The sequence below is a fragment of the Cimex lectularius genome, unplaced genomic scaffold, assembly GCF_000648675.2.
Source record: "Cimex lectularius strain Harlan isolate CLEC.00 unplaced genomic scaffold, Clec_2.1 scaffold92, whole genome shotgun sequence".
Taxonomy (NCBI): Eukaryota; Metazoa; Arthropoda; class Insecta; order Hemiptera; family Cimicidae; genus Cimex; species Cimex lectularius.
The window spans coordinates 1349127-1373130 of record NW_019942502.1 but is presented as its reverse complement, the minus strand read 5'-3'; the positions used below and the strand labels follow the sequence as shown (position 1 = coordinate 1373130).

The 24004-nt window shown below is 33.1% G+C and overlaps 2 protein-coding genes across 6 annotated transcripts in view; one reads left to right on the top strand and one right to left on the bottom strand.

Moving 5' to 3' along the window:
- The first annotated feature begins 4395 nt into the window (after positions 1 to 4395).
- LOC106669647 (tyrosine-protein kinase shark) lies at positions 4396 to 19156 on the top strand. Its single transcript, XM_014399251.2, has 16 exons — positions 4396 to 4660; positions 4724 to 4808; positions 4864 to 5013; positions 10864 to 11028; positions 11085 to 11266; positions 11400 to 11487; positions 11550 to 11708; positions 11782 to 11981; positions 12037 to 12195; positions 12257 to 12467; positions 12528 to 12628; positions 12699 to 12845; positions 12912 to 13020; positions 13564 to 13735; positions 13804 to 13930; positions 17571 to 19156. The coding sequence occupies exons 2-16, from the start codon at positions 4733 to 4735 to the stop codon at positions 17766 to 17768; spliced, it is 2244 nt and encodes a 747-aa protein (XP_014254737.1). The 5' UTR covers positions 4396 to 4660; positions 4724 to 4732; the 3' UTR covers positions 17769 to 19156.
- A 2530-nt stretch (positions 19157 to 21686) lies between these two features.
- LOC106670029 (atrial natriuretic peptide-converting enzyme-like) overlaps positions 21687 to 24004 on the bottom strand; it is a 111695-nt gene continuing 109377 nt past the window's right edge. For all 5 annotated transcript variants that reach the window (XM_014400030.2, XM_014400046.2, XM_014400013.2 and 2 more), the window contains one exon: positions 21687 to 22005. In XM_014400030.2, the coding sequence (XP_014255516.1) occupies positions 21842 to 22005 (164 nt within the window). In that variant the 3' untranslated portion in view covers positions 21687 to 21841. The remainder of the gene's footprint in view (positions 22006 to 24004) is intronic.

Here is a 24004-nt window from a genome sequence, read left to right as displayed (position 1 = left end):
TATTGTTTTATAATATATCATTTTAGTGAATTTAAGTCTTTTGAAATTGATCCTCGAGTTCTGTAAGATGAAGTACCTGAAATCCTTCAGCTAGGATGCCCCATACTGTTTTCTATATTTCTGTATGTTCTCTGTCACGTTCTAGAGGATGGGGTGCATATTGGAGGTATTAAAATAAAAATATTACTGTACGCAAATACTAAAATATTAAAGTTGCCAGATCACTACTAAAAATCACTGGCCTAGAAGTTAACAAGCAAGAATCTGGTCCAAGATTTTTTTTTTTTCATAGGTATACTTTTACCTTTTCATAATCTGAACAGCATTTTTTCCTCGGAATCACAATTGACTGACAAAATGAACGTATCAAAGCTCCAAAAAGCTTGACAAGTTTCTACATTTGAGCTCTTATGAAAAATAATAATGGTAAAAATACAGAATTACTAATCTAAGTTTTTCAAGCTTAGTTGGCTTTTTAGATAAAGAATGAATCTAGTTTTTAAACTTTAAGCCATGGCTGCTAAACTTACAAAAGACAGAAATGCCCGTTGTGTTCTAAAATAAAAGTTTACAAAGGCATATAAGGACAGTTGTCACTTATGGAGCTCAGATGAGGTTATTCAAAAACTTTCGAAAGTATTTCCTCAAAAAACGGTTTAGTTTGTTACCTGTCATGCCTTACTATACGTTTAGAAACAGCAATTTTGTAAACCTTCTAGCTTTACCTAAAATACTGCCTGAAAATCCTTGCTGGACCACCGTTTATTAGAAATCACTGCCCTAAAAATTATCTTAAAAAAAACTCCGATTCAAGCAATGGATTTCTTTGTGTATCTTTCGACTATTTACAGTCATGTTTGGTTACTAAGACAAACAGAGGAGAAAAGCAATGAGTAGGCCAATAAATTAGTCAAGGAAAGTTTGATGAGGAGCCTATCTGCCCTGAACATTTTTGTGGCATACCAAATTGTCAAAAAGTTAGATTCACCAGACAAAATATCGTTCTGACTTTTTAGAGTCTTGTTTGATTACTAGGGCACACAGGGCAGAGGAGCAACAAGACAGTTGATAAATTAGTCAAGGAAAGTTTGATGAGGACCCTGAATTCTTTCGTAAATTCATCGGACAGTTGGCTAAGAATAAGTTCTAATTTCAATACGATTGTATTAAAAGACAGAGGCATGGGCCATCAGTCAGAACTAGAATAAAAGAAACTGGATGCAAATTTGAATCAGATCAGCAGAAAAAAGCATACGGTTATATTGCCAGGAAGAAGAAACTCATTCTCCTGGTAGAGAAAAGGCCGAGGTTTTTTTTAAATTTTATTTATAAAAAAGATTCTGGTGCCTGGAATGGTTTTCTTTGCCAGTGCCAGAGGAGTACTATTTTAACTTTTTAGAGCTTTTGAATGATAAATCTCCCAGTTGACTGACCTGCATAACAAAAAATAATTAAAGCAAGAAATTGCTGCACTGTTTTGCATATAGCATTGATAAAAACTATTAACGATAAAATTTGTCGGCTTTTTAAACTTTGATGAAACTTGCCATTTTTAACATCATTAAACTTCAGATTATTGCTTCAAAAAGAATCCACTGTTGGAAGATGTTCATGAAAACATATATAGTTAAAATATATGTTAAAAAAGGTGTTTAAACTGCTTTTTTTTTTAAATCTTAGTGCGCCAATTTCTAGAGATCATGTTTTTCCTTTGACCACAGGTTTGATGTCGAAAATGAAAGGTGCATGATGGAAATATTTATAAATTGATTAGAATAGCTATAATATATTTATATATATATGTGTTAAATGAACTATTTTAAACCAAATAATAAACGATTAAAACATAAACATTTGGCTTAAGGGGGATTCTAGTGACCCAGCCACATACCAGGGTGGGTGAACTCCGTGATATATAGACCCTAAGGTTAAGTGAGAAAAATTGATAAAAATTCAATTGAACAACAGAAATATATAAGCAAATATAAAGGAAGTGAGAAGGAATTATAAAAATCTAATTAAACAATAGAAATACATAAACCAATATAAAGGAAGTGAGAAGGAATGATAAAAATTTAATGAAACAATAGAAATATATAAACACATCAAACACCAAAAAGAAAGAAAGAAAGAAACAAACAAACAAAAAAATGACCTAAGAGAAGGAAAATGTAAAAGAAGTTTGTTACTCATTTCCATAAGTCGAGGAATCGGACTAAATTTTAAATAATTTGTATTGTAATTATATTTTGAAAATAATATTTTTGCCTGGTATGGAAAATATAACTTGGAAATTTAGCAAATTGATTAATTTCAATTAATTAATCTTTATGAAAGGTATTGGTTAAGATAAAAAAAGTCAGTGTCACGAGCGGAATTCGAACCCACGATCTTCGGCTGGGTTTGAATCCCGCTCGTGACACTGACTTTTTATCTTAACCAATACCTTTCATAAAGATTAATTAATCGAAAGAAGTTATTTGGTCAATCGGACACAAACTCTAATGGATTTAAATTGATTAACTGTGGACAGCCGATCATATTATTTAGGTGTGTGTGGTGATTAGTGACCGTTAATCGATAATTATTCAGAAATTATGAGATGCGGTCTGGTGTGATGTAAGTTTCAGAAAAACATTTTCTTTATCGTGCCAATGTTTATTGAGATCATCTTCAGGGCTCAAAGTGTTTGTCTTCTGTGTAATTGTGCCATTCTTGCTTGTCGTGTTGACATTGGCATGATAAAGAAAATGTTTTTCTGAAACCTACATCACACCAGACCGCATCTCACGATTTCTGAATAATCATATTATTTAGCTTGTAAGAAAATATCAGGTCATTATTTGATCATCTTATGTTTCTGTGGATTCTATAATAAATTTGTACAGTGTATTCAAGTATGTTCTAGTAATTTTAAACCAGAGAGTGTGAATAAATCATCAATATACATTTTCTGTTGAATTGATTAATACTTTCTGATGTGTGACAAATGAACAGCATTTTAAAATGGGACGGACCATACAGTATAATCATTGCTTCTGCATCTTACAATTTTTTTTGTAGTTATATGTTTGAAACCTAAAATTTGATTTGCTTTATATTGAGATGGAATGAAAGTTAAATATTAATTCTATTATATTTAGTAGTCTGATTGACCAAATTACTTCTTTCAATTAATTAACCTTTTTATGTAAGGTTTTGGTTGAAATGAAAAAGTTAGTGTCACGAGTAGGATTCGAACCTACAACCTTCGGCTGAATACGCTGCTCAAACCAAATGTAAATGACGATTGCCCAAACTTGTTCGTCAGAGTCCATCGTATGACTTGTATGATTTCTTCATAAGGCTGATGTTTTTGGTCAGTCAGATGTTTTTCCCTAACTTGGTTGATCAGGGATATAACATGGGCGAGGCAAAAAAACACTACCAAGAGACAGATCAGCATGTTCTGAAACGTTCGACCTATACAAATAGCTTATTGTACTATATAATATTTCATTGTATATTTATTATTCTGTTTAATATTGTTCTGAATACTTGTTAGTCTTTTTAAGTGAAAAAATCCATATTATTTACTTTGTCATATAAATTATTTCTAATGTTTAATATTTCAAGGCAGAAATGTTTCGTCACCATTTCAATGGTTAGAGTCATATGCAGGGTAGACATTCGCCATCAAGGTGAAGCAGAGCGGAATGCTGTGAAATGGCAAAATTATTTGTTATTAAGTAATCTTTTTATGTAAGGTTTTGGTTGAAATGAAAAAGTTAGTGTCAAGAGCGGGATTCGAACCCACGACCTTCGGCTCAATACACGCTGCTCTAACCAGGTCTAGGTTGAGATGGGGAATTGGTGTCTGGGTGGATCGAAGTCAAGATAGCTCAAAAATGGTTTGAGCAGCGGTGAATTCAGTCAAAGGTCGTGGGTTCGAATCCCGCTCTTGACACTAACTTTTTCATTCCAACCAAACCCTTATATAAAAAGATTAATTAATTGAAAGTTAAGTATTAATGTTAATGCATTTACAAAAATGGCTGAGATGTAAAAGATAATTAGTTCTTAGTGAAATATCAGGAAGGAAAAAGTTGACATAAGAGAAAATGAATATTTGAGATTATTATTGTTTTTAATTCTGTAAATATTATTTTCTAGGCTGTTTTGAAGTAAGGAATAAAATGAACAACAAGTTTTGTAGTTTTTATTACTCATTAAGAGCTGTTTATTAAGATATTTTTATTGTTATAAATAAAACCTAGTGTCTCTGTAAAAATACAAAACAAAATAAAACGGTTTTTATAGGGGATATTTTTAAATTTAATTAAAAGAGTGCATTTTTCTAGGTCAAGTCGTTTTATCACTTGAAACCAAATCACGTCCAGCTGCTTTTCTCTGACAGGCACCAAGGTCAGAATAACCTGTAGCTTTCGTTTACGTTACAAGTAACGATACAGGACGGAATTCTACAAAGCAGTTCTGCTGTTCTCTCTGACAGAATTGCTGTTTCTTGGAACAGATGATAAATATTTCTCCGACAGGTCCAAGTAACAGACGTCAGACTCTTATGGATTAAGGGTCCCACCTTATCTACACTATTTTCTTTTATAATGGTCTTGTTAAAAATTTTTCTCACGCATTCTTCATATTCAGATCTATTTTTAAGGTAAGGCGAGATTATTTTTAATTTTCAATAACAAAATTGACCTGTTGATTTCTCTAAAAAAAGGATCTAAGAATGGCAGTTGACAAAAATCTAATGTGGTACCATGGGAATCTGTCAAGGGAAGATGCTGAAAGGATATTATTCAATGGTAAAAAAAAATCTTATTTTATAAAATTTCAACAATAATTTATATTATTTTTAAGGTGGGTCGACAACAAACGGGCGCTTTCTGGTCCGCGACAGCAGTTCGAGTGCTAAAGACTTTGTTTTGTCAGTCTTGTACGAGAATGAGATAATTCACTATCAAATACGAAGGCACGGGGAGGACGCCTTTTTTGCGATAGCTGCAATCGGTAAGTTTGTGTATTATTCGATTCGCTTGTTACTAACATGTGCCTTTGTAATGTCATCTGTTCTAGGTAATTGCTTAAGATCAATATAATTCTTCTTTGGTGCTTTAATCTGCAAGAGCTAAATAAGGGGCTGTAGCAAAAAAAAAAAAAAAGTTCTGACTAAATCACAGATATTTTTTAAAAACTTACACTCCGATATAAGACAATTTATTCAACCATGAAGAATGATATTCCTTTTTTTTAAAGTTTCAAGACATTTTTTAGTCTGGTTCTCTTAAAACTGCATGAATCGGGGGCTGAAATTACCTTGCTTTTCCCTGGAATCCCTGTAGCCTGACTTCGGCAGAGGAACGGATAATTCTGAGGTCTCATTATTGCTAAAATCCAAGTGGTTCATGAAGTCATAAACTCAATTACATATATGCTGCAGAGTTGAGCTTATACAAATAATCAAATTATAGTTTTGTAAGAAATTAAAACCACGAATCTAGAAATAAGATCTGACAAATACTAAACCTTTCTTTAGTAATAAATTAATTTAAGTAAGAACAACTTGGACCTGAATTATCAAACTCCAAGGCTTTCAAATTTTCTTGTGTGGATCTAAATTACACATTTGTTGTAATGAAAGAACAGCAGGGTGTTCCTGTAACGAGCTGTTGGCAACGCCTAGAGCCTAACATTGGTGTCGAGGACCCAAGGTCAAACTGACTTTTGGACCCTTGGATAAAGAGGAAATACAATTGTTGCAACTGTAGAAATAATAAAATTCATTGATAAATTGAATTTTAAAGTACTATAAGTAGTACCACTTTTTGATCTATCGTGATCTTATAAGCTGCTAAAGCTCCGATTCCATTGTTTTCACCGGGTTAAAATTGTTATTCTGGCGTTCAATTCGAAGTAGAAGAAATTTTTTCAAACACTTCAGCCAATGTGGATTTAACCTAAGCTTCCTCCACAATTTTCAAGACAGCAAAAATTTCGAGAACAACTATGCTTAAAAACTACTAGGCTTAAATGACCTGGCTATTGACAGTGCCTGGAGCCTAACTTTGAGTGATCAGATAAGACAACGGTCAAACTGATTTTTGATAGAATCCTTGATATGGAGGAAGTACAACTGTTGCAACTGGAGAAATAATAGGATCATTGATAAATTAGGACCTAAAGTTGTATAAGTACCATGTTTTGGACTGTTATGATCTCCCAAGCTGCTAATGCTCCAATTCCATTGTTTTAGCTTTCCAAAATCAATAAACCTGTTGGCTATTCATACTACAGGCTATAAGCCAAAAAATTGTTATTCTGGCATTTCTTCAGAAGTAGAAAAGTTTATTCAATGAGGCAATGTGGATGTAAATCTGAGCTTCCTCTACTATTTTAGAAACTTAAGTAATTTTTAAAGAACAAGAGAGTTTAAAAACTTCTAGGTTGGTGGGCTGAAATGATCTAGCTGTTGACATCTGGTGCCTAAGGTCTTACCCCGGGCTGTCAAAACTCTGAAATGGGTGATACTTGTTGAAACCAAATTATAGATTTTGACGAAACTAAAATCACCGGAAAATACTAAACTTTTCACTAGTATTAAATTATGTAACTCAGAACAAAAGGGCTTGAATTATCAAATCTGAGAGACTATTAATATTTAGTATAAGTCCTATTATATGTGAAGTTAAAGTTAATGGCTTTGGGAAAAATAAATTCTTGCATTAGACCTATATTACATAAATTAAGAAGTTTGTTGAAATGAAAGACCAACAGCTGGTGGTTCTGGTACCAAAAATGAAAACCACTCCAGACACCCAAAATACCATTAGTTTAATCTAGAGATAATTAAAATTGAATGGAACGTTTGATTATAAACATAATTTCTGTCATAAAAGAGGATTAACGTCCAACTTTTTAAAAAATTATTGTCATTAAAATTCCTTGAGCTGTATCTATTACTACTAGCAGCTTAGCAAATATGAGAGACAACGCAACTACTTGACTACTGTTCGATTCTGTGTTAGATGATATTTTAATTAAAAATTCCACTTTTGTTTTGAAAACTTAATAATTATCCACTAAGATAATAGTCTTATAAATCACAAAGAAGTTATTCTCTCACGCTAGAGGGACTTTAAAATCAGCAGGATAGAAATTGACATGTTACAGTGAATGTCACAGGATCAGGCGCAGACATTTCTATCAAAAATTTAAATGAAAACCCAAAGTATCTTTAGTTTTGGTCTCTTCTGCTTCAGAATTCCCTGTCAAGAAATGTGTTACTTTTTTGTTTTAAGTTTCTTACTGCTTCCTTTTATGCACAATGAAATTTGTCCTCTTCAGTCTTTCTTGATTTTGGACTGACCGTGTCAAATCAACATGACAGCAATTTTTTAGTTCTATTCTTTTCCAAAACGGTATCTGATAGTGTGTTCTTATCTCTCGTAATTTCTCATTTCTCTCAATTTCTACATCCTAGAACCCAAAGTAGGGTTTTAGAGGAGCAATAGTCATAATCTATACCATTTGAATAAATTGGAATTCTTGGATTGTATTTTTGTTGATTGTCGAGGAGTTGGCCAGGGAAGAAAAGAGATTTTTTTATATTTGCCATTATATTTACAGATGTTTCAGCAGTCTTGGAGCCATCTTAGGGATATAAATATTAATGAGCACTATATTTTTCTAATTAGAGTGTATGAAGTAGAAGAATCATGAAAAATGTAATTTATTGTCCCAAGAAGCATATTGACTATTAGATTCCTGACAAGAATTATTTATTTGTGTTCACTAGAACAAAAATTACATTTCATTTCTTAGATTTTCTCTGATCAATCGTGAGGTACCACGATACCACCAAATATTGGTCTGATATTAAAACTTTTCCCATCTTTCTTGGCATAGTTATACTTGTTTTATTATCTAAAACAAATTTATTAAAAGAGAAACTAAAGCAAAATAACACTGCTGACTGATTGTCAAAGAATTTCATATTAGACCAAGTCATTGTCTTACTGATTATTCATTGTAGGATAGATCTAGTAGGAAAATTGACAACTGACTCATTCTCATTCTAAGAAAAAAAAACTGACAACAAATTTAAAGCATTAGATTTAAATTTATTTGCACGGCCCTTGCTAATTTTTTTTTTTACCTTAGTGCACCAGTTCCCAAAGAGCATGTTTATCCTTTGACCACAAATTTTATACTGAAGATAATAGGTGTTTTGCATGAAGGAAATGTTAACAAATTGATAAAAATAAGTGTAATTTATGTGTTTTAAATATTTTTTAAATGATACACTTTTTTCTTTTGTAACAAATGAACTATTTTAAACCAAATAATAAATGATTAAAGTTAAACTGAAAGCTTTGATGTTGTTTTTATTAAAAATGAAACTAAAATCTTAATGCCAATTTTAGGCACATAATTAACAGTGCATGCGTTTTTATTAAATATGCTATCAAGAGCATTGCTGAAAATTATACTTGGATAATTGTAAAATAAATGTTAATAAAGTTGCATCTTGTTTGTTAATTTTTTTTTCACATGTGAAGGTTGTTAATTAACACAATCTACTTGGCAATTATGTGCTGTTTTGCACTATAGGCACTATAAGGAAAAGGAAAAAAAAGAAGGAATGATTAGAAAGAATCATAGAAAGTAAACAAAAAATTTTCATCTGTGTCATGTGATGTCTTTTATTTATTTCTCAATTTTTCCTGGCAATCCATTTTGCTTGACATACATTAAACATTTGTTAATAATAAATCTTTAAAAATATAATAAGATACACGTTAACTTAAAAAAATAGATCGTTCTTTTGAAAGATGTATTTTCAATGAGATGCGTCTGAATTATTGAGAATTGATTTTTTATCATGAAGAGATTGCAAGCTGGCTCAAAATGTGTAGTTTGTTGAAGAATATGGTTCTATAGTTCTATTGAAAAATTAAAATTATGGAAATATTGGAAAAATTAGCCGTTACAAGTTGAATTATAACAAAAACCAGACAAATTACTGAAACCAATAAAAAACAGATAAATTTATAAATTGTAAATTTAATTATTTATGCTGATAATGATACGTGCGTGTTCTTGGGCGTGTTCAGGACTAGTCCGTTGGCCAGCCTTTGCTGTAAGTCGAGAGTGACCTGTCATTGAACTTTGAAAAGAGCAGTTTACCATTAGCTGATAGTTCTTGGCACAGGAGTCATCCTCAGGCTGACATGGCCCTTGGATGTGCATATAGAGGGAGCTAACTGTTGACAGCCCCGGGGCTGAACTTTGATGAGGTCGGATAAGACTAAGGTCTGAATTGTAGAATATTAAAATCTGAAGTTCATGCTTATATAAATCATTCATTATCGATTTGCAAAAAAAAACTATAAAACAACAAAACTAGAAATGATATCTGAGAATTACTAAACTTTTGATTAATTATTCAGAAATCGTGAGATGCGGTCTGGTGTGATGTAGGTTTTAGAAAAACAATTTCTTTATGGTGCCAACGTTTCGATCTTCATTGAGATCATCTTCAGGGCCTGGGATTTACAAACATTGTTTAAATTTAACAAATACATGTAGGATGTGAAAAAAAGTGAATTTATACAATGCAAAAAAATATATTTTTTTATATTCAATCAAAGTATTTCTACTCACTCAAAGTGTTTTTTTTTCTGCGTGTGTGCCATTCTTGTGTGTCGTGTGGAGAGTGCCAGTGAGATATTGCTGTTGTACGTTTATATACGTTGGATTTTGAAGGGGTGGGGAAGGAAATCGGTATAGAAAGACATTTTTGTGTAAGGAGTTGGCGTCTTTGAGGTGAAAAGATCTTTTGATTAATACAAAGAAATTCCTGCATAAAGGAGGGCTTAATTTTCAATGTTGGGTGTTGTGGACAAGGTGTTAAACCACATTACAATACATTTTTCATACCATTATTAATTAAAAGGCCAAGAGTTCTGTCGGGATTCAAATTCAGAACTGCTAACATGGCAAACTTAGGCCCCTCTTATGATTGGTTTTAAATTTTTTAATGAAGATCTGAATTATCAAGAGTTAAAGTTTGTCGAAATAAAAGCTCCAAAGCTGGTGGCTTCAGGCACAGACGTTTTTATCAAGAATTAAAATAACCCTGGAAGGAAATTTTTATTTGAAAAATCACCTCACATAAAAATGATGAAGATGGAGTATGTAGATTCACTTTTATAACAACAAACTATGTCCAGGCTATCCTCGTCCATGGTAGAGGCAGGAAAGCGAGGACGGATAGTCCAATCAATCCTAGGCATTAGAAGAAAAATCATATGTAGTAAATATGAGTCAGACGCCTTAACTGCTCAGCCACCGTGGTTCCCTATGTTCGAAGATATGCGAGGAATTAAAAATTTCCTTTAGTTTCATCCTGGCCACTTTCTGAAAATATCATGCCAGACAAAAAATAATTTTACACTGAGATAATAGATAGATAAATCACTAAAAGTAATTCTCCTACGCTAGAAATATTTTAAATCAGCGGTTTAGAACTTAAGGACTTAAAATCTCAGATAGCTCAAGGTACATGCAGGTGCAAGGTATGTAAGACAAGTAAGATATTTTATATGATAATATTTTAGTGATGGTAATTATCAAGATAGAATGAAGTAAATTGAAGTATTTATACCAAATTTTTCAGAAATTTTGGCCTTTTAGGAATTAATGACTGTTGAGAAATTATTCATTCATGGCATATTATTATTATTTTTTTATAATGGTGTACTCTATAGGTTTAAATGCTAAAAATATTTAATTTTATGTGTTTAGCAAGTTTTGAGATGTTATTACTTATAATTAAGCATTTCTCTCTTTGGCTTTCAGACGAAGAGACTATAGTTCATGGATTAGACACGTTGATAGAATATTATCAAGAAAATGCCAACGGTTTGATGTGTGCTTTGGTTGAACCCGTACAAAAAGATTTACCGCCGCATGACACGAGGAGACACGGGAGGACCAACCTTTTACATCGCGCCACCAAGCAAGGTATGTTAAATTTAATACAATTAAAAATAGTCCATTTATTGTTTAAAAAATAATAGGAGAGTTTATTGTCGCGTCTGAGCTGTTGAAATGTGATTATCGGCTGGAAGCGAAAGACGAACAAGGACAAACTGCTGTCCATCTGGCGAGTAAACTGGGACAAGAAGCAATTCTTCAGATCCTCATAGATAAAGGAGCGAATGTTAACTGTTTAGACCAAATGGGAAATACACCACTGCATGTAAGCTTATAACTTGTATTTTAGTATTAACTGACATAATTAAAAAATTCTGTTCTGTGCTAACACAAGGATCCAGTTGGTATGTGACAGTATGTTTTGTTTTCATTTTTATATTGTTTTGTTAATTTTTTAGTATGCCTGTCAGTACAATTTAATCAAAATTGTTAGAATACTTCTAGATAGCGGATTTGCTAATGTTCAAAGGAGGAATACAATCACAGGTGCTTATGCATAAGAATGTTTTATGTTGTGAATTTTTACTAAAGTTTTTTTGTCTTGATAGGGTGGGTACCTCTGCACGAAGCGGCGAGTAGAGGCCATAAAGATATTGTTGAATTATTGCTACAAATTGGCGCGCCTAGTCGGCCAAGGACGCTAAAAAATGAAACTCCTCAGTTGTTGGCAGAAAGCAATGGATTTTTCCAGTGCGCACATCTTTTAAGTATGATAAACAAAAATTTGAAGTTTTAAATGGTAGAATTTGCAATAAAAAAGTGATTTTTTTTAAATCTTAGAAACATATCCAAGCCCAATTCCTCAAACTTCAAGGGAACAATGGTATCATGGGACGCTTAATCGTCAAGAAGCTGTTCTGGCGCTCGAAGCTAGCAATATGGGCGATGGTGCCTTCTTAGTCAGATACAGTGAAAATAAAGGATACGTGTTGACCATGCTATGTTCCAACAAGGCTTATAATTTTGTTATTCAGAAGCATGTATGTTATTTAAATTGCTTTCTTCCCGTTTGATATGTTTAATATATTCATTTAGGAATCTTTTTATGTAATTGACAACGGACCTTATCTCGATTCCCTTGAACATGTTGTGGAGCATTATCGCCTTTTAACCGATGGCCTGCCTACCACGCTTCAACACCCTGTACAACCAAAGCCCAAACCGCCATTACCAAACTTCCACCCAAAAAGAAGTGTAAGTTCAAGACAGTTATAAGCATTTCGACAAAAATAAACATGAAATGTGAATTTTTTAGTTTCCGACATTACCGTATAAAAAAACAGCAAGGAAATCTGAAGGGAATGTAACTGCGACTTTACCCATGCCACCGAAACCAAGACCATCTAGGTATAGCATAGATTCCAGCCTAAGTAACTCACACATGTCTTTAGTGAGCAATGACATATCCTTGCACAATTCTACTCTGTCTTTACCTTTTTCACTACCTCCTGAACCACAATCTCAAGGTAAAAAGCACAATATTATTATTTTATATGATATAAATTGAAGTAACGTTTATTTTATAGTGTTTATCCCGAAGGAAAATTTAATTCTAAAAGATGTGCTAGGCGAAGGGGAATTTGGTTCGGTTTTTAGAGCGTTATATCAAACAAGACACGGGAATGAGGTTAGTAGGAATTATAAATATGTTTCTTTTTTATAAAGAATATAAAATATAAATGAATTTTTGTTTTTAGGAAGAGGTAGCAGTTAAGACTTTAAGACGTGAACATATAAGCTCAAATGAAAAGGATTTCATAAGAGAAGCCGAAGTCATGCTTGGTTTAAATCATCACTGCATCGTTAAACTAATCGGTCTAGCACAAGGCGATTCATTTTACATGGTTAACATTTAAATTTTTTTTTTTGACAATAAAAAGTGCAAATAATGTTATGAAAACATTTTCCAGGTTCAGGAGTTGGTTCCTTTAGGTTCAATTCTTTCCTTTTTGCACAAACATCCTGAGCAAGTCAGTCCTGACTATGAACTTCTTGTATGGGCATCACAGATTGCATGTGGTATGCGGTAAAAAAAATTTCATAAGAATCCGACAACTGGTTTTGGAGATATAGTTGTGTACGAGATTTTATGTTTGCACTTGTGCAATCAATACTGATTAATATGACCGTCTAGAAACCAACCCGCACAATCTTTGAAAATTTAATAAAAATTGGTCTCATGTTTCGGATTTTTTCTAGTTACAAGGAATTGACCATATACAGAAAGACAGACAGATACGGAACCAAAATTGTTCAGAAAGGTCTAAAACACAAAATGCAAGTGGAAATTCTGATTTTAGAGGACAAATTTTTTTTTACTTTCCGCATGAATACAATGCTTCCCTACCTTAGGTAGTTCAGAAGCAAAAAAGCACATTTGCAAAACTTTTCTCCCCCAAATATATCTGATCCCTCATGATCTAGACTTATGTAAATCAAACTGTAAAATCAAACATCTTTTCTTGGGTAGTGAGTTCATTTAAAACTTCATGATTATTTGTCTTTAAAAGGTTTTTAAATCAATTATTCTCTTTTATAAGCCATTTTTATGGGTGCTTACAGGCATGCAGTATTTAGAGCAAAACATGATTGTTCATCGCGACCTGGCAGCTCGTAATGTCTTATTAGCGACAAGACATCAGGCTAAAATAAGCGATTTTGGACTTTCTAGACCGCTGAAAGAAGAAGGTGGATATTACCAGGCGACGAGTGGAGGAAGATGGCCGATCAGATGGTTAGCCTATCAAATAATTTTTTGTGTGGGTAAAGAGTGAAGATTTAATTGAATTTTGTTTTGTTCAGGTATGCTCCTGAATCGTACAACTTTGGCACATTTTCATCGGCAAGTGATGTTTGGAGTTTTGGTGTTACGTTGTGGGAGATGTTCACTTACGGTGAACAACCGTTTGGCAATCTCAAGGGTACTGAGGTAATAATCCTTTTGTATAATTTTTTTTTATATTGGCTTTATTTTTCAATATTAGCCAAAAAGAGTCAAAGAATGAATTAATTGTATTCTTGTATAGTGGGAAAAAAAAGTCTGGGGTGATGGTGGGAATTGAACCCACGACCGCTGGGTCTTCAACCGGAAATCTATCACACTGACCACTCAGCTATTGCAATCCCATTTACAAATTTAAATTGTGTGATATCTTCATGGGGTCTGCAGTGTGATGAACCTGTTGTGTACTGGTTTGTGTGTCCATTTGACAAGTTGACGCCTTTAGGGATAGAACAAACTAGCAAGATTAGGCAGGCCAAAATGATCAGTAATGACCAATTTATATTTACAAAGATTTAGTATATTTATAGTTTTTCTATTTATATTGACAATAAAGTGTCCGAGCAGATCGAGGTCACGATAGCTCAAGTGGTAGAGCAGCGGCGTATCTAGCCGAAGATCGTGGGTTCGAATCCCGTTCGTGCCATTAACCTTTTTTTCATCTCGATTAAAAACCTTAACTAATTGTAATGATTTAATTGGTCAAGCGGACCACGAAATTAGTGAATATATTAACAATAATGGTATTGTGAAACCTATGTCAGCAAATAAATTTATTTGGGTTTTATGAGTACAAATAATCACATTTTATTGAATAAACGTAGTACATTTTTTTTTGGATACCAGGGACTGGACGAGTTACCTCCTGAGCACTGCAGCTGAGCTGTACAGATTATTGTACTTTATCCCTGGCTCCATATTTTGGGTGAGGGCTCGCAACACAAATGTGAACTTGAGCCCCCGATGTACTGGTGTTCTTCCATCGAAGAAACTCATTTTTGAAAGGGGTTGGGACCAAATTCAGGGTCGCTGAGATCCGATCTTGCCCCTTCCATTGATGAGTGCCGTGTCAATTTCCTTCAATTGCAGCCACTGGTCCCCTTAAGCGTCAGAAAAATCCAGAGGTGACGGTGGGGATCGAACCCACGACCGCGGGATCTACTAGCTGAGGGTCTGACGCCTTAACCACTCGGCTAACCCGGCCCCTCAACGCAGACATACTAGTCAGCTATGTATTAACCCTTTTTAATAATGATTTTTTGCCATCTGTTTTTACAAAAATCCTGAGGTTTACAGGTGAAAAACTGACCCTAATGTTTTTGAAAGCCTCCTCGTCAATAAATGTTTTCTCATGCAACGATCATAATAAGTGATAATTAGAACATGCTAAAGTACCGCTTTAATCCGGATGGTGCGACAAAACATCCCAATGGAGAATAATTCACTCTAGGTCAATAATGATGCGAGGGTGTCGCATTGTCAGGGAAAGAACTTCTTTCTGACCAGCCAATTAGTTATGTTAACTGTGGATCTATCGTTCTGCTTGTTGGTAGCTCCCCATAGTGAAAAATACACTAACATTGCACAAAATTATAATTAATTAAGGTTTTTAGTTGAGATAAAAACGTCAATGGCACGAGCGGGATTCGAACCCACGATCTTTGGCTTGATACGACGCTGCTCTACCACTTGAGCTATCCTTGATCCAGTCGGCACTAACTTCCCATCTCAACCGCACCTTTTGAATTTTCCCTCCTTTTTGCCATTTTTCAAATGTCGTGTAATCGGGTTGGATTCTCGACGACAATGAAATGGTCACAGAGAACTTTAGTGAAGTACACTTCGATAGCTCAAGTGGTAGAGCAGCGGCGTATCAAGCCGAAGATTGTGGGTTCGAATCCCGCTCATGCCATTGACTTTTTTATCTCAATTAAAAACCTTAATTAATCGTAATATATTAATTGGTCAAGCGGACCACGAAATTAGTGAATTCAATTGCACAGAATGTTTACGGTGGTTCATTCTTGTGTCCCAATGATCTCTTAGCACCACAATATTGTGTAGGATCCATTTTTCATCTCAAATAATCGTGCGCTTTAAAATGGGGTCATTTTCTTGGTGATGCTACGTATTTTTTATGATCTTCAGCTCGTGTACCTTTTTTTGAAGTAAAAAAGCAAAATATGCTGGTAATGTTATGTCTTTATGTCAAATTTGTTACATACATTACATATTAAAGTATCCCGAACTCATTAAAATGTTATGTGAAATGTTGGCTTTCAACTATGAAATATAATTAGACAGTGCTACTACAGAGGCAGGTAGAGCTGCGTAAAACTTGTAAGAGTGAAAAAACTGAACAAACTTATTTTTCAACCTTATAAGCTTATAACTAAGAATTAAATTGAATTTGTTTCAATCATGGTACTTGATGATTAATTAGTATTAATAAGCTCTTTTTACTTGATGATTAATTACCCATCATAAAGGCAATCAAATCCCATAGCAGTAGCACGCCTTGGATCAAAAGTTGATTTGACCTACGCTTTGTTTTTGAACTGTATAATCTTTAAAGTTCAATCTTCTGGCAAAAGAGGCAGACATTTCAGGATCAATATAAACAGTAGTTAGCGATTTGGCTGTACATATTAACAAATATAGCAGACAGAAAAAGGAGTACAACAAACCAAAGGCATAAAAAAGGAAAATATAGGCAAATATCCAACCAGAAATAAGTCCTGTATGGTTCAGCAAAATTGGTCGACCAAGAACATTTTTCATGTAAATTTGCAGACCACCTGAACCACAACAGTTTTCTATACCATCTGTGCAATATCGGAATTAAAGATATAAGAACAAAAATTGTGGCAGGGGGGCTATCAGATAAAGATCGTCCTTTTTTCCTGCCCACTAATTACCCTGAAAAAGAGAACTACTGTACTCCTCAGTTATGAAAAGTTTTCTTGACCACCAAAATCATAATTCTAAGCAATATAATAGTTCACCAAATCAGATTTGGTATGTTTAGTGTGGCAAATAAATTTGTCATTTAGGTAAGGGGTGATCCTGCTCACGGTGACAAAGATGGATGTCTGGCTGCTCTTTGCTCTTTAAACTTTTTACTCACATACCCTGAAACATCCATAAGACTGAGGAATACATATCCTTAATAGGATAAGTGCCTGGTGTCTGACCTGGTGGCAGTGTGCTCAATATATTATTTGTAATTTCTGTAATATTTAATCAATAAAGCCAGGCAAAGCGTAATCTGAAGGAGTTAGGTCAGGATTATTGGGTGGGTGTGATAAAAACTAGATTAGTTTATTTAAGAAAGTTTTTGTTCTGTATATCTAGAGGTTCATGACAGGATGGGTTCTTGAAACAAAACTTTCTTCCTTTTTCTTACTTTCTTCCAAAACTTCTTATTAATCGGACTTACATTGATGTGTTTTAACTTGAGTTCATACTAATAGCTATCAGTTAATCCACTTTAAATTATTGGTAATACTTCTGTTAACCACTTGAATTTGGAAGCAGCAGGCAAGGATTTTTTAAGAAATGTTTGCTTGATAATTGACTTTTTCACATTTGCTTATTTTTGACAATTCACAATGGACTGTAATAAGACTGGTAAGTTTGTCTGTTCACGAATCAATTTTGTAAGATTGGCCCAAGTAGTGTTACATATGGCTATTCACAGTTTTTAATCAACACTTTTAAAAAAGCATTTTCATATTTTAAAATAATAATAGTTTATTTTTATATATTAATTTGATGTTTTGTGTAGGTTATTAAACTGATAGAGAAGGGCGAGAGGCTTCCCCAGCCTGCGTATTGCAAGCCCGCAATATACAAAGAGATGGAAAAATGCTGGCAGTACGTTGCAAGAGACAGGCCTACATTTTCCGAGCTGGCCGAGCTATTCGCATCGCTCAATTCGTACGAGAACGTAAGACAGTTATTAACAAAAACTGATATTAGCTGAGGATTAGACAAATCAAATGCCTTATTCAATCCATTCCAATTCGTCTTATTTCAGCATGTCTCTTATAACATTTAATTTTGCCAATTATTAAGAATCGTGATATTCTCAATATTTTATTTTAACCGAGTGTCTCTATCTTATAACTCTATCTTATATGATTTTCATTTATTCAATGTTATTATTTTTTTAATGAAAAATTGCATACATTGATGGGAAAATTGAACAAAATTACAATCAAAAGGTTTATAAATAGGTTTTAATTAAGTTATTTGGCAAAATTTTAATGTTTGAAGTAAGAATCGTGTATAGGAAGCAGATGTAATAATAACATTTAGTATTATTTAATTATTAAATTTTAATTAAATTTCAATCAACAATAAACTGGTCAATAAATTTGATTGAAAATAGTTGTTTTATGTAATAAACTCATTTTTATTATACTCAATCAACTATCAAAAACGAGTTCATCGAATTTAATATAAAAAAAAAACCTTATTTAAAAATAATGTTAACTGAAAAATTAATATACAAATTAACAATAAAGGAGAAATTAATTGGATTAATAGAGCCATGAAGTTTAATTTTTTGTCAACGGTAGACATACAGAATTTTAATTTTTACAATTGTACTAGATTGTTGCATATCCAACCAAATTTTATAGGTAAATCTGACAATAATTATAAAATAAAATAAATAAATTGTACTTTTCCATCAAATGTGGTTAGACTTGTTTAAAAAAATTGGATTAATTTAGAGTTTTATTAATTAGAGAACAACAGGGGCTTTAGACTTGTGCAAATGATTTTATATCGATCGAAAATATTAAATGATATTTTAATTATATTAATTTCACTATGGAGATTGAATTTATTTGGTGCCAAATGTTTTATTTTAGGTTATTTTTTTAAAGGCATGTGCAATTTTATTCCCTGCCTCATTGTAATTTGTGATTAATTAAATCCTGAAATTAAAAAAAAATACATCTTAGGATAATAGCTCATTTATGGCTAATGGTTTGTTTTTATATTGTAATTAACATGTGCTCATTATTAAATCAAAGCATTTAGTATATTTAATTTACTCGTTTAATTAAAAATAGAAAGTTTTACTGAGATTTATGATGGGTTCTGAATGATGCCAAAGAAATGTAAGCATTTCAATAACTTCTTAAATAATTGCGTGTGTTTTTAATGTTATGATAAATTTATTTTATATATGTATTTTTTCTAAATTGTTTTATCTGTTTATCTCTGACAGCTGGCCTTGTAAAGGAAGATAATTTGTCAAAAATAAATCAATGATTGTGAACATAAACGTTTTGACTGAATATTAATGTTGGTAATTATAATTTTTAAATAAAATTTAACCTAGCTGGTTTTCTGCTTTGATCTTTTTTTTTTTTTTTTTAAATTTCAGTTTTGCTCATTTTACATTTAAACAACAGATTTCTAATTTAATATTTTCAAGTCAGAGAACTTGCTAAAGTTATTTATTTAAAAAAAAAGTTATGAATTATAAAAAATATTATTCTAGAATTATACAAATAATTACAATTATTTTGTTGTTATTCATAGAACTATCAATATTTCATTAAAAAAATAACTGAAAACAAATTAATTTCAAAGACTATTTTTGTTTAAACAAAAATAGCTTTTTTATCTTTACAATAATGGATTAATCCTGAAGACTAGCTAAGGCTTGTACATAGTTTTAAAATAATATTTTTAAGATTATAAAATATAATTTGTATATTGTGATAATGCCATAGAACTTTTATATTTTGTTATTGTTTAGTTATTAAGACTGTTTATTATACGTTATTAAAAAAAAAAAAAAAATAATAAGGCAGGGAATAGCAATAGTTCAACTGTCTCCTAGTCTGATTTTTGTTAAACATGAATTGATTATATTTCACTCATTGTTTTATAATGTTAAAACAAATCTTTGTCCGAAAGTCGTTTTATTGCTGGATTAAAGGAAAATAAATTGTTTTGGCCTGTACAAAATTTTATTAGATTTGAAACCTGGAGTTTTCCTAGGGATCTTTGACTGAGGAAGATGTTATTAAAACTCTTCACTCTATCTGAGGCCAACTTCTTCACTAGTCATCTAGGAAAGAAATCTTCTGGTTTAACCTTACCATTACCCAGTCCTTACAACTGCCAAACTATCTCTTCCAAATCAAAGGGAAATTATCCATCATAAAATCTAAAAAACCTCAGCATCTCCCTGTTCATATTGCACTATCAGTTTACTGGAAAACTTCTTTTAAAGCATACTTGAAAGCTTCAATGTCATTGAATTGGGTTTCCTAGACATGAAGAATGCCTTTGATCGAGTCTGGAAACTTTTATTACATCATCTTAAAATCCTACTTTCAAGTATGAAATGAAACAACATACCCCATCTCCCATATCAAAGTAGGTGTTCTGCAAGGCAGCATTCTTGATCCCATTCTATTTTCAATATACACTTTCAGACATTCCTATCGATTTCAATACAGTACTTCTCACATAATCAGATGACACTGTCTTTTCACCAAACCCAAGATCAATAGTAGCCTGCCGAAACCTCCAGAACCGTTTCTCTGCATGGAACAATTGTTCAAAAAATGGAGGATTAGACTCAACGAAACTAAATTCTAGCAAATAACTTATATCCTGTGCTGTGACTCTCCTTCTGAGATGTACTGTAACTCTGTTTCTTTTCCAGAGTTCATAAACTTCATCCGTTATCCACACATGTACCTGTTTATATAGTATAATGATTTTTTTCGAAGTCCTGAAGGCGATATATTCTGCCGAAAGCTCGACAAGAAAATAAATGTTGTTTCTGTCTTCCTGGCCTCATCCCTGATCTACCTTTTGGAAAGAGAAAAAAAAATATTTAAACTGAGAAGGCTGATCAATCACCAAAGAAAATATTATTTGGGTCTTTAAATTGGCAAAAGTCTTACTTGGAACCCATACACTCGACCCAAAAAAATAGAACTGAACGTACGATATTTACCTCAAAGATTCTTCTTGACAACAGATCGAAACTCTGACGACAAAACAACTTTACTACAACCAATCTGAACGTCCTGAATTTTGGAATTACTGAAACTTCGACCAAGCAAAACAACCTCCAAAGAATCCAGTTATACCAGTCCAAAATCCTTCGAACCATTGTACAAGCTACTTTGTATCAATCTTACTATCCACAAAACCGCAAGAAGTTGATACTGGTGATTCAATAAAACCCTGGAACCTCATCCCAACCTCAGTCCAACACCTTTTTTTCGAACTCTTCCCGACCATCTTCTAAGATGCTTAAAGTACATGTGATTTTTTCCTCAATGAGGAAAGTGAAATAAAGTAATAAAAATAAAGAAATTCTTATCTTACAAGAGGGCTTAAGGTCCACCTACCTGGTTGGGTGCCACAGTCAAGGGGTCAAAACACTACAATATATTTTTCATATTTTCAATTCAAAGATGGTACTGCTAATGTGGCAAATACGAGTTGGACACTAACCACTCAGCCGCCTCGTTCCCTCAATGAGGAAAGTGAATATTATCGTTAGGAGTGTAATATTTAACTGCTCTTATAATATAAAATTCATAAAGCTAGCAAAGTTGTCTGCAGCACTCTAGTGCTACTGAAACAAATATATAAAAAAGTACAATTGCTTTATTTAACAATATACAATATACATGTTTGGTTAACACATTTATAAAAAAATATAAATTAAAAAATATACACAATATGGTAAAAAATTACTAATTAAAAAAAGCCTAGTAAATTGCACTGTACACACAAAGAAAAATTTTGCTTTTTATTCAGGGATCAGTCAGTACATTTACATAAATTTTTGGAAAACGATACAATGCATGGGTTGCAATGCTCAGCCAAAAATGTGCCATAGAAAATCAAGAAGTTAATTCAGAATATTGTTTATTTTTTAAAGATTGCATATCGAGGTTTTTCTTCTATCCGAATATAACATGCTTTTTCAACTTTTACTTTTTATATTTGGCACATAACTATAATTAAGAAACTTCTTAGGATGATGGATTCGAGTTAGAGAGTAAATCAGGTGTAAGGGAGCTGACAGTTTGCTTCATCGGCGCCGTCAATACAGTCCTTTTTGCCATCACAGATTTGCTGGAGAGTGATACACCTTCCGTCCAAACATCTCAATTCGCTCGTCGGGCAAGGTGAAGCGTGTGAGTGAGAAGAATGCATCGCTATCATATCTGGAATGTAATGGACCATTAATAATAAATTTTAAATATTGGCTCAGGGCTTAAAGTTATTATATAAAACTGGATTTTTACAAAATGTGTTAAGATCTGCAAAGTGATAAACCTGCAACTTGTGTCTATTCTCGCTGTTATTTATGTTTTTGATGCTTCGTAAAGTGCAAAGTGAGGACTTATATTTATTTGCAAGAATAGGCAGGTATAATAAGAGTTTATATGCACAAAATAGACATATTCCAAAAAATTAAAAAATAACATAAAAAGGTAATTAATATGTTGTTTTATGCGATACCATAAAAAAATATATATTATGCTAAATCGCATACTGTAACTGTTGAAAATGGCTTGGCCTGTTTGGTTGTAAATGTGGGGAATGAAGAAATAAAAATAAATAAAAAATTGGGCTGGCAGAGAACGTTAGATTCAAGGAGAATTTTTTTTTTTTTTTTTTTTTTTTTTTTTAAGGAAAAATAATGAATAATTGGATTAGTTGAACAACTGCAATATTGCAGAAGCAAGCATGAGACTGATCTGGTAGAAACACCGGATCATGTCATATAAGCACATTGAAAAATCTGGAAATGCTTGGTTGTTTAGTTGGATATGTGTTGGCTTCCTTAGTTTTTAATAATAATTTTGATTTACTAAAGATGGCGACAAGTCGAATAGTGTCTAACCAAGCTAACGATGATAGGCAGACTAAACATCATCACCATGCAGACGACCACACATTACAATTGTAGGATGAAAGTGCAGAAGAAAAAATCTAGAGAATTTCGAGAGAGTAGAGTCTGAGTTGGCAAGGCCACAATCACAAGACAGTCATCTTTGACCAAAGACCTTCAAGGAATTGACAACTAAATAAAATCTCACAGAGAGCAAAAATGGTTGTTGGTAGATTTAAACGCCTTTATGAGAAAAGTTGGGGACTAAACCCAAAGATGTCTAAGGCTATACACAGCAGTTGTTAGGCCCATAATAGCTCAAGAGATCGGTGGCTTGCTGGACAAAAGTATTACATCTAAGGACAGTCAGGATCCTCGTTTCTGCTCAAAGACTAGTGGATCTAGTCATGCCTGAGCATCACTGTGGCAATGAGATGACCTCCTGATGCTCAGGAAGTCCTTTTGGATCTGCCACACTACATATCTTTATCCAGGGAGGGGGGAATTCATAGGCTTATGCATGGCAGGCTCCTGCCTGTCTGCACCTAAAGCTTTGGGGGTTTTAGGCAGTCAGGGTTCTGGGCATGAATGCTAATGCCATAAATTCTAAATTCACATTTGACAAAAATTTCAAATTAAAATAGTACAGCAGAATGGGAGGAATGGATTCTAGTTAATGCCGACCAAATCCAGTATACAGAAGATCCCAAAACCGAGTATGGGTCAGGAGCTGGTATTTATGGAAATAAACCAAGGACTTGAATTCATATCAACTTTGAGCAATATGCAACTGTATTTCAAGTGAAGACTGTAGCTATTTTACTCTGTACCAAGGTATCGTTAACAGAAATAGCCATGGTACAGTTCAGGGTCGTTTGGTTTTGCATTAGAGCTTTGCCAGACAGGGAAAACAGTACCAAGGCACATAGTGTGGGAGTAATGAAAAGTCTAATAAAGGAAAGTATGATGTTGACACTCATTTCCCATGAATGATTTTGTGGTATATATATATTTGTGGTTTACTGCCAAAAACATAGATCCATCAGACAATGGATTAAAAATAAGCCTCCGTTCAATGGGAATGTAGCCCAAGGCAGAGGCATGTCAAAAGTTCATCAAAAGACCTAGAAAAGAAGAAAACAAAAGAAACTAACAGCAGAACTATTAATCTAGGATGTGTTAGGCCTAGATAGTAGGAGCACTGCAGGTTCTGGATACATATAGACTTGGGGAAGGCTGAGAATCCTTCTGGAAGAGGAAAAGCCTGAAGGATACGTAAGGGAGTCATTGAAAAAGCTTTGGGATCTGGTAAAAAGCTTAATGAGGAG